Source organism: Leucopleurus acutus (genome assembly GCF_964270905.1).
Source record: "Leucopleurus acutus genome assembly, chromosome: 12".
Taxonomy (NCBI): Eukaryota; Metazoa; Chordata; class Mammalia; order Artiodactyla; family Delphinidae; genus Leucopleurus; species Leucopleurus acutus.
Genome location: NC_139154.1, coordinates 86979916 through 86991852, shown reverse-complemented (window position 1 = coordinate 86991852; position 11937 = coordinate 86979916). Strand labels below are relative to the sequence as shown.

At 38.0% G+C, this 11937-nt stretch overlaps 1 protein-coding gene across 4 annotated transcripts in view; it reads left to right on the top strand.

Moving 5' to 3' along the window:
• Nucleotides 1-208: 208 nt before the first annotated feature.
• Nucleotides 209-11937, top strand: part of NFU1 (NFU1 iron-sulfur cluster scaffold) — a 29600-nt gene continuing 17871 nt past the window's right edge. Inside the window, exons 1-3 of one of the 4 annotated variants that reach the window (XM_082851655.1) lie at nucleotides 209-276; nucleotides 2487-2587; nucleotides 6013-6148. In XM_082851655.1, coding sequence (XP_082707781.1) covers nucleotides 215-276; nucleotides 2487-2587; nucleotides 6013-6148 — 299 coding nt within the window. In that variant the 5' untranslated portion in view covers nucleotides 209-214. Of the gene's footprint in view, nucleotides 277-2486; nucleotides 2588-4317; nucleotides 4428-6012; nucleotides 6149-11937 lie in introns of those variants that run through there. The other 3 variants (XM_082851658.1, XM_082851656.1, XM_082851657.1) reach the window with 3 other exon arrangements.

Here is an 11937-nt window from a genome sequence, read left to right as displayed (position 1 = left end):
CCAGCCTTGGGAAGTAGGTAGGTAATGATTTCAAACAGCCGACGCAAGCCCGCCCCGCTCATCCGCAGCAGAGCCGCGCGCGGCCGGTAGGGTGCGCTATCCACGGTGCCTTGCCAGATCCCGGCCGGCCTGCGCCTGCGCGGGGCTTGAGCGCCGCTGCGAAGGCTGTGGGGGAGTGGAGCGGCCTATCCCACACCTGCGCACTCGGACCAAGATGGCGGCGGCGGCCCTCCTGGGCCGGGGAGTTGCGGCGGCTGCCGCTGGGCTGCGGAGGCGGTAAGTGGTGAGCCCGGGGCTGCGTATAGCGGTACCGCTGGGCTTAGCCAGCAGAGCGGTCGCCTCCGCGCCCGCCCTCTCTTACACCAGGTGGGGAGAAGTGCCCCTGACCTTGCCTTTGGGTCCACCCCCATCGCCGAAGTTGGGGGTTTAAACCCTGAGGTGGGCAGCTCTGCGACCCGGTTCTGGCGGGCCCTACCGGCCTTGTCCCAGGCTCCGAGACCCGGTACCTGAGTCCCTGTGGTGGGGAGACTCTCAGAGACCGGCTGTAGGGACCCCACAGAGGAGCTGTTTTTAAATCGGGGCCCTTCCAGCCCCTCCACCCCGTGCATTCGCTCTACCTTTTAAACACAAAATCAGAACGTCAGAATGTCACTCATTTTCTTAGTGAGGCCTACCTAGAAGGGGAACGTGACCTATCTGAAGTCACACAGCATCTAAGTGCTGGAACTCCAGATTTCCGCGCCCCACCCACCAAACCCACTCCGTTCCCTTGTCTTTTCTCTTTCCATTTGCCCTGTCTTTGCGTTTGGCTTCCCAGGGACATCTGTTAACACTGGTTAGGTGAAAGGCACTGAGGACGTTCAGTAGATTGTTGTACCCTGGTTTCTTTTATGGAACAAAAGGAGAAGAGGGCCTAACAAGGGTTGACCTCCTGAGTGTTTGTTAGGGGTTTTAGTGCTAATGATGCTCTTGAAGTTGAAATGCGTTTCCTAAAATAATTAGGTTTGCAGAAGGATTTTTTGTTAGTCACCTCCTGTCTCCCTCTCTTATTTTTGAGTAGATGTCTTCCTGGAATAATGTAACTCACCTTTACTATTTTATTACTGTAAACCCACCTCCGTCAGAATATACAAAAACCCATCTCCATTCTGCCTTTTCCGTGGGCTGAAAGGAAATTTCCGTATTCCAGGTGTAGTTCCGTCCTCGGTGTACTTCCATATTGCAAGGTATCCAAGATTTAGGCAGTGTGCTATAGATAAAAATGCTTTCACCCCAAACCTGAATTCCATTTAATGAATCATTGTTGGGCACCTATCGCATACTAATAATAGCGGTAGCTAACATTTATTGAACACATGCTACATGGCCTAGCACTGTTGTAAGCACTTTACAAGGACTATCTGGATCCGTGTTTGCCCCAGTCTTTATGAGTTAGCGGTGAATATTAACTTCATTTTAGAAATGAGGAACTGAGGTAGGTCATCATGCTAGTGGCTGGGGACAGCAATGAAGACAGTCCCTCCTCTTTATGAGTTTGCAGGTTGAAAATAATCAGAGAAACGTAAAAAACAAAAAGTGATCATAAATATGCTTAAAATTCCTCAGTGACTCCTGTGAAATGAAAATTGGAATGGATGGCAATAGTATTTTAAAGTAAACTGCATTTTCATGTAACTTGCATCAGATTTCTAAAATTTTTCACTAGTAACATCTCCTTTTGTTTACTTTTCTAGTAGTATTTGGTTTTCCCTTCTCCCTTTGTTTTTAATTAGCCAAATCCATGAAAAAAAAAAAAAAAAAGCGAGTCAACACTTCGGAAGTTTTGTAACTTTGGTTATTTCATTCTGATTATATTCAGAGTAAAATAACCAAAGTTACAAAGCAGCATCAATATGTTTCCAGTCAGAAAGCACGTATAGACTGTTGACTTCTTTAGCAGTTTGGTGGAGAATAGTATATTTTCGATTAGACTTTTGGAGGTATTGAAATGCCTTTCAAAACAAATAGCATAGGTTGTCTCTTTCCATGGAAACATGGTGGTAGAGACAGAAAAGGAGGAAGACTTTTCACTGTATTTACTTTTCTTCCCTTTGAATTTTGAACCATGTGACTCTATCACTTAGTTGTTTTTAAATCTAAAATGGGAAAAACAGTTTGTAGCTCTTTGCCTCCTTCATGCATACCTAAGAGTCTGGAACTCCAGGTTATAAATCACCAATGTAGATGCATTTCTGTTTCTTTACACCAGGTATTGTATATTCTATATACACTCAGTTATAAAGGCTGTAAATCTCCCCTTGAGCTCTTGTTTTTAAATTGTTTGTAGATACTGCTTGTGTGAGGGAGTGGAAATAATGTTGTGGATGGAAAATGAAAATTCATCTTTGTTATTATTTTCATTATGGTTGTTTTATATATGAGAAGTAGAAACTTGAGCTTAAGAGATTATCTCTTAAAATGTCATTTTTATTTGTTTTTAAATGTAGATTCTGTCATATGATGAATCCATATACCATTAAGAAACAGCCTCTGCATCAGTTTGTCCAGAGACCACTTTTCCCACTCCCTGCAACCTTATGTACCACAGGTAAAATTTCATCTCTTTTAGAGCAAACTGCCTGAATGAAATTTTGTGGGTCATGAACAATGAGAATTTGTAAATTTTCTATTCAGATGCCTATGAAAAGAATATAACATTTTTTTCTGCCACAAATTACACTTTGCTATAATTATTTGCTTACACATATCATTTGACCTTAAATTTCAAGAATCCTGAATAGTGTCCAGTACTTCTATGAAATCTCAGTTTCTTGTGTAACACATCTTCTGGAACATAAGAGTTGCTCAATAAATGATTTCTGAAACAAAAATATAGAAAGACGTTACAAATGGGTTTGTGTTTCAAAGAATCATATGTATTTTAAGCTGTTGCCCTCCTTATTTTGATAAGAATACCTCTAAAATCAGTAAGTTTCTAGCTTTCACCCAGGCCTTAGGACATAGTACTTTGAATGTAGTTTTTCTTTTTTTGTCAACATTAATCACTATGGTTTTGTTGACAGTCTTGTTGATGTTACATGCTTTTATTTTCTTTAATATTGGAAATAAGTATGAAGATAGGATTTGAAAATTTTTGCAATATGACCACTGTCACGTGGTTAGGGAACCTTGTTGGGGAGGGTGTGTGTATGTGTGTCTGTCTGTCTGTGAATGCCTACCTATATGTGCTTATGGAGCTGTAAGAATTGGGATTCAGCTCTTGGCCCATCTCCATTTCCATCACTACCTTGAACTCCTTGTGGCCATGCTACTCTGGAAGGTGGCTAACTCTGGCTAATGCCATGAGTTGGATCAGGGTAGAGACCTTACCTCTTCTGTATCCTGGGGCAAGAACAGGAGTGCCAGTTCCTGTCTCCTTGAGTCACAGAAGAATTTAGGCATAAATATTGAGCAACTCAGCATCTTAAGCTACTTTAATTAGACTTTTAAATTTTGTAGAACTGAATTATGTGGTCATCTAGGCTTTTCAAATTGGAAACCTACTGATTTTAGTCTTTGATATTGACTTCAAGCACCATTAATTTATATTTGAGGGGGAGCTTATGCCTACCTTTTTATCTGTTACCTATTATACCAAGCATAATAGGAAAGATTATTTTACAAGAGTCTTTCTCTCCTGTTGTAACCGTTATGACACTTTCAGAGGATCTTTCTGGATGATGGATCTGAGAGTCATTTTTGAAATACCTAATTTAACCCAGTTTAGGCTATGACTGGAAAGATTTTGTTAATACCTAGTCAAATTACTTTTTTTGAAGTACCTTTGTTCATTGTTAAAATTTATGTAGTGATATCATATATTATCATATTTTCTATTTCAGACATATGTAGATTATACTCGCTTAAATAATTTTTTACATTTATAGTTCTTCAAGTGTTTCTAAAAAGTTTTCTTTCTGCATGTATAGTTTTACACAAATGGACTGAGTAGAATAAAGCCAGATTTAATTCTTCAAATATTGGTGGAGTGTCTAATATGTGCAGAGATTTTGGTTACCAATAAATTATTAAGAAAGGCCACAGAGATGATTGGTCAGAGCCAGGGTTAAAAGAACTTTGTTTTCTGTATATTTACAGAAAGTGGCGGCAGCACTTTATATAATGTTCCATCTGAAAAATTGTTCCCTTGTAGTGCAGATTGTCAGAGGAATTTATTGGTTGGAAGTATAAATATTTTAAATCAAGTACTTCAACACTGAGGTTATCATTTTTCATTTTTTTCTTTTTTAGGATTTGCCTGGTCACCAAGTCACCAACTAATATCTTTACAGGACAGTGACTTAAGCAAAACGTATGGGAGTTTAGTTTCAATTTCTACTTTACCAAGGAAATGACTCAATATCAGTTAGCTGGAACTGCATGACGAGGTGCAAAAACAATCTCAGCTGTCAAATTAGACTCTTCTCTTTTAACAGTTAAGAAAAGCATTTTTATACCAACCATATGTTTTGCCAAATTTAATCTCTTTCTAATTTAAAATAAAACTGTTGTTTTTTGATATTTTACTCTTTCTTAAGATATGTGGTATGAGGATTATGATAGGATAGAAAGACTGATCTTAAGTATATTTTTCTTTTATGCTTGGCACTAATACTTATGGAGTGGTAGTATGCACAGTGGTTAAACAAGTCAGTGCTGGAAAATTGGCCAGGCTTGAATCCTGACTCTGTCACTTAACTAGCCGAGTGACTTTGAGCTTTAGTTTCCTCATTTATAAATTAGGATAAAAACAGTGCCTCCTTGGCAGGATGTAAGGATTAAATGATATAATTCACATAAAGTGCTTAGCACCATGCCCAGCACATGATAATTACTCAATAAATTAACTTATTTCCATATACTGCTCTAAGAAGAGAATTGGGTGGTGCTATTTGTTTGTTTTTTTTAAGTCAGAAGGTTTATTTTCATAATAAGTAACCAGAGCCTGTTTAATAGTTTTAAACTGTTAAAACCTCAGTATTATCTTTTTGTCCTATGAGCTGTTATCATAATAGCAAGGTAGGAAATTAAAGATTCTTTTATTCTCAATCTGATCATGGCCCTAGAAGGAACAGAGAAGAAAAGAATCTCTAAAGATAATTTTCTTTTAAAATTTTATTTATTTATTTTTTTGCGGTACGCGGGCCTCTCACTGTTGTGGCCTCTCCCGTTGCGGAGCACAGGCTCCGGATGCGCAGGCTTAGCGGCCATGGCTCACGGGCCCAGCTGCTCCGGGGCACAAACCCGTGTCCCCTGCGTCGGCAGGCGGACTCTCAACCACTGCGCCACCAGGGAAGCCCTCTAATGATAGTTTTAAAATATTCTAGAAAGTAATTCACATAGATTCCTACCTACATGATAATTTATAATGTCACTAATTCTATACCTTTGGACAAGTTACTTAACTCTTAGTGACTTAACAAGTTACTTATCTCTAAGCCTCAGTTTCTTCATTTGTAAAATGGGAACAATAATACATTCTTCATAGGATTGTTAAAGGCTTAAATATATATAAAGCACTCAGCCCTGTCTCTGTAATAAGTAAGCATAAAATAAATATCATTTGTTGTTATTATAAATATATTTATTTAAAAAAATGTTAGCACTTTGGAAAGTGATGATGATTTATTATTATAGCTAATTTGGTATTGAGTTACCAAATAGAATCCATCTAAGACTCCTGAATTATGATATGCCTTCCTACTTACGTGTAGGATATTGCTAGAATCTGTTGAGTAACAAAACTATCTAAATAATCAGTATTAATATAAAATTCAGTGAAGTTATCCTAAATATTTTGATAAATTTGTTGCTTAACAATTCTTATTCTGTAAGCTTGGGCAATAAAGCTTTATATTCTTTTTTTCTAATTTTCTGTATTTCTTTTGGTTCTCTGAAAATGAGCACTTCATAGTCCATAAACTTGTTAACATTTTTTTTCTAGAATAACATTCTTTCTTTTTTCTCTTTTAGTGAGATACATGTTTATTCAAACACAAGATACCCCAAATCCCAACAGTTTAAAGTTTATTCCAGGAAAACCAGTTCTTGAGACAAGGACCATGGATTTTCCCACATCAGCTACAGCATTTCGCTCCCCTCTGGCTAGGTATAGTACTATTTTTAATTTGCTTTTACCAAGAAACATAAATAACTGACTTCGGGGGTTAAGGTAGCCTTTTTTAGCTATTTTACTTTTATGTGCATTGCATCTTTTCAGTATAGAGATTATTTTCTTTTCAGGTGAGAGAGAAAGAAAAATAAGAGTTGATATTAGGAAACCCTTCTCCTGAAAAGGGATGTACTTAAGAGATCTGCAGCATGACTAAATAAGAATTTATATTTTTCCTTTTAAAAAATCTATCAAAATGATAATATGGCAGGACTTACCTGGTGGTCCAGTGGTTAAAATACCACGCTTCCAATGCAAGGAGGTGTGGGTTCGAGCCCTGGTTGGGGAACTAAGATCCCACGTGCCATGTGGCAAAAAAAAAAAAATGAGGCAGATATCCATTCTAAATCTTTAAAACCCTGTTTTTAGAAAACAATAATAACATGATCATTTTATTCTCAAGGATAGCTGGATTTCTAGATGTTTCAAAATGGAATAGTTTCTAAAATATTCCTCTCAGAACTATAAATGATAATAGTTATCAGATGTGGCATGATTTTTTAATAAACTAGTGAGTGGTGACAGTTTTTATTTTTATTTATTTTTTATTGAAGTATAGTTGATTTACAATATTGTGTTAGCTTGAGGTGGATGGCAAAGTGATTCAGTTATTTTTCTTTCCAGATTATATTCTATTATAGTTATTAAAAGATACGGAATATAATTCCCTGTGCTATGTAGTAGATCCTTGTTGCTTATCTATTTTAGGTAGTCCTTATCTGTTAATCCCATACTCCTAATTTGTCCCTCCCTCTCTTTCCCCTTTGGTAACCGTAAGTTTGTTTTCTGTGTCTTTGAGTCTGCTTCTGTTTTGTATATAGATTTATTTGCATTATTTTTTAGTTTCCACATATAAGTGATATCATACAGTATTTGTCTTTCTCTGTTTGACTTACTTCATTAAGTATAATATTCTCTAGGTCCATCCGTGTTGCTGTAAATGGCATTATTTCATTCTTTTTAATGACTAAGTAGTATTCCATTGTACATGTTACCACATCTTCTTAAGTCAGTTGTCTGTTGATGGGCACTTGGGTTATTTCCATTACTTGGCTATTGTAAATAGTGCTGCTGTGAATACTGGGGTGTGTGTATCTTTTGGAATTAGAGTTTTCATTTTTTCTGGATATATACCCAGGAGTGGGATTGTTGGATCATATGATAGCTCTATTTTTAGTTTTTTAAGGAACCTCCATACTGTTTTCCACAGTGGCTGCACCAATTTACATTCAGTGGTGACAGCTTTTAAATTCACTAAAGACATGTTAAATGTATGTCTAATGATAAAGCACAAACAATAAAATTATAAAACCCCTTTTTAACTGATAGCTAGAGAAGTTATTTATAATAAGAAATGTTAGGTCAATCACATCAACTGAAATTTTTGGTAACCTAAGACTGATACTGATTGCCAAGGATATTGGGAAAATAAAACTTAGATAACTATTTCTGTATACATACAGCCATTTAATGTGTCTCATTTAGGGGAACCAGGAATATGCTTATCTCAGGAATCGTTTTTAAAGTTTCTAATTAATAAATATGCACATTTCCTTCGACCTAAACATACCACTTCTTGGAATATATCTTAGAGCATTTGTTTTTTATACTTTTTAATATAAGCCACAGTAATAAACTTTTTTTTAACATCTCTATTGGAGTATAATTGCTTTACAATGGTGTGTTAGTTTCTGCTTTATAACAAAGTGAATCAGCTATTAAACATTTTATATTATGACTCGCTATATACATACACACATATACATACACAGATATACCTAAATATGTACATATACGTATGTATATATAGGTATGAAACAAGTGTTTGATGGGGCAATTTTCGCCTTTATAAGGTATAAAACATTCTTTTTTTAATAAATTTATTTATTTATTTATTATATATCTTTTTTTGCGATACATGGGCCTCTCACTGTTGTGGCCTCTCCTGTTGCGGAGCACAGGCTCCGGACACGCAGGCTCAGCGACCATGGCTCACGGGCCCAGCCGCTCCGGGGCACGAACCCGTGTCCCCTGCATCGGCAGGCGGACTCTCAACCACTGTGCCACCAGGGAAGCCCTATAAATTTATTTTTTATTTATTTGTTTTTGTCTGCATTGGGTCTTCGTTGCTGCACGCGGGCTTTCGCTAGTTACGGCGAGTGGGGCTACTCTTTGTTGCGGTGCACAGGCTTCTTATTGTGGTGGCTTCTCTTATTGCAGAGCACGGGCTCTAGGCGCGCAGGCTTCAGTAGTTGTGGCACGCGGGCTCAGTAGTTGTGGCTTGCGGACTCTAGAACGCAGGCTCAGTAGTTGTAGCACACTGGCTTAGTTGCTCCACAGCATGTGGGATCTTCCCGGACCAGGGATCAAACCTGTGTTCCTGCATTGGCAGGCGGATTCTTAACCACTGCGCCACCAGGGAAGTCCCTAAAGCAGTCTTACATTTCCTTTCTTGTGCTTTTTATATTATTCTGTTCTGTTCTGTTTTATTTTATTAGATAAAATCCTGGTCACTATATAATTGATTTTACGACTCACTGGTGGTTTTGAAAAACACTACCTTAGAGAACAGCCACATATATACATAAGGAGTGTGCAAGTATGTTCATTGTAGCCTTGTTGGTAATGGTAATAAGTTAGAAAACAACCTAAATATTCATCGGTAGGAAGAGTTAGATAAACTTTGTTGGTCCATAGTCTGCATGGACAAACAATAAAACAATAAAAAGGATGAGGCGGACTCATATTTACTGAATGACCTCTAAGACATACTTGTTATTGAAGAAAGCAAGTTGCAGAACAATGAATACATTATGATTATTATGTGTATGAAAACAAAAAACACAAAACAACAAAAATGCACTGATAAAGAGGTCTGGAAGAATGTACACAAAACTGATAACAGTGGATTTGGGGAGGGTGGTCAAGAGGCATTTTCACTCTCTATGTATAGTTTGAAATGTTTACATCACGTACAAGCTCACATATTTTGTATCTTAAAAAATGTAAAAATAAAAAAGCCCAAACTGATTCAGTTACAGATTAGTTGGAGATTATTTCTGTCACATGTTCAGTTGGCAAAAATCCCCATTTCTCCGGTTTACAGAATTTATTATCTTCAGTCAGCCTTGTTTTTGTTGTTTAGCAGAGAATGTTTTTACTGTAAGGTAGAACGTAAGCTTCATGAGGATGGAAACCAGTCTGTTCTGCTTGTTGTTATATCCCTAGTGCTTAGTACAGTGTCTGCTACTCAGCAAGTATTCAAATACTAGTTGAATGAATGAATAAAGAGTAATGTATCTTACTTCAGGGAGGCATTTGACATGTTTCTTCCTGTCCTTGTAGACAAGACAAAGAAATGTAAGCAGAGGGTAAACCTGTCTTCGGGGACATGTAAAAGGGCTCTGAATCCCTGTAGTTGGCATGTTTATTCAGGACTTTTTTAAAATCAGCAACATTAATAAAGATATAATTATCAGTTTTTCAGATGAGAGGATTTGCTTATCTGTTGGATAGCAAAATTCAGAGACATTTTTGAAAGTTTTATTAGGCTTAAAGCAAATAAGATAAAAGTCCAACAGAAATAAATATTAAGCCGTGTGTTTAAATTTTTTAAATGAATAGCACAATTATGGGATAGAAGAACCTGACCTTTCAGTTAGTCATGTTGGATATGATGCAATGCTTAAAAAAGTCAGTCGAACTTTAAGAGTCCTAGTGTCCAGCCTAAGAGAGGTAATAGTCTTTGTACTCTGAACAAAGTTAGACTACATTTGGGATAGTGTTTTCATATTTTATTTTGGACATTGACAAGTTGAAATTGTCCCAAGGAGAGTAACCTAAATAACAAAGCATGTCTACTAATGTTTGAAACTCCTGTTTCCGCTTTTTCTTTCTTTTAGGGACAGAACCTGTGAACTCTTTCCTAAAGCAGTCTCCATGATATGGACCATAGATCAGGTGTATTCCTTTGCACAGTCCTTTCATTTGGGAAAAAAAAAAAGCTTTGCTGATAGTGCTAATCAAGGGTCCTACTTAAAGGTCTGTGCTTTGGTTTGTGGATCATAAGCTGCAGCCAAAAATCTTGTGGCCACTTGCAAATTTCACACGAAGTGGTTGTGTAAAGGACTTAGATGACGTAGTTTCAGACAAATTCCTAAATAATTTCAAAGCCGTAATTTTGATAGCATTCTTGGCACTGGTAGACAAAGAAAAGGAAACTGTAACCTTCTTTGGAGTATGTCAGCTTTTGTTGCTAAGGTTGGGAAAAAAGAAACTGCTTTAGAGAGTCTGCTAGGTGTGGTACATATGTCAGTGACTGGGGAAGGAAGCTGTAATTCAAAATTCCTTGAAGGACTTTTTCAAATTATAATCTGCCCCTCATTCTCTCACAGGATTCTAAAAAATTAGCTTTACTGAAGTATAATTTACGTGCAATAAAATTCACCAATTTTAAGTGAGTTTTGATAAGTATATATAATTGTGTAACCACCAAGAAAATAAAAATATAAAGCATTTTTATCACTGTAAAAGATCCCTCATTTCCCTTTGCTTTCAGTCTCTTCTTGCTTCACCTCCACACCCTGCTAACTTTCTTTTTATGGCAATGACTTAATTTTTAAATTTTTATTAAAAAACGTTTTTTCCAGCTTCTGTGAGATGTAATTGACATAAAGCATTGTTTAAGTTTAAGGTATACAACATGATGATTTGATATACATATACATTGTGAAATGATTACATAGAAAGGTTAGTTAACACATCTGTCACTCTGGCAGCTATTGATATTCTTTACACCACTACAGTTTTGCCTTTTCTAGAGTTTCATATGAATGGAACCAGATAGTCTTTTGTGTTTGGCTTCTTTCATTTAGTATAATGATTTTGAGAGTCATTCTTGTCGTTGTGTGGATCTATAGTTCATTTCTCTTTATTGCCAAGTAATACTACATTGTATGGGTATTCCCAGTTTGTTCAGTCATTCCTCAGTAGATGGACATTTCCAGATTTTTTTGGTTTTGGTATTGTAAATAAAGCTGCTATAAAGATTCATGTGCAGGGCTTCCCTCGTGGTGCAGTGGTCAGGAATCCGCCTGCCAGTGCAGGAGGCACGGGTTCGGGTCTGGGAAGATCCCACATGCCGCGGTGCAACTAAGCTGTGTGCCACAACTACTGAGCCTGCGCTCTAGCGCTTGTGAGCCACAACTACTGAGCCCGCATGCCACAAGTGCTGAAACCCGCGTGCCTAGAGCCCGTGCTCCGTGGCAGGAGAGGCCACTGCAATGAGAAACCTGAGCTCCGTGGTGAAGAGTGGCCCCCGCTCACTGCAACTCTAGAGGACCTGCGTGCAGCACCGAAGACCCGAAGCGGCAAAAGTAAATAAATAAATTTAAAAAAAGAGATTCAGGGCTTCCCTGGTGGTGCAGTGGTTGAGAGTCCGCCTGCCGATGCAGGGGACACGGGTTCATGCCCCGGCCCGGGAAGATCCCACATGCCGCGGAGCGGCTGGGCCCGTGAGCCATGGCCGCTGAGCCTGCGCATCCGGAGCCTGTGCTCCGCAACGGGAGAGGCCACAACAGTGAGAGGCCCGCGTACTGCAAAAAAGAAGTGATTCACGTGCAAGTCTTTATGGAGCATCCATTTTCATTTCTCTTGGGTAAATAACTAGGAGTGGGATCGCTGGATTGTAGGGTAAGAGGATGAAACAAGGTTGGCCATGATATGCT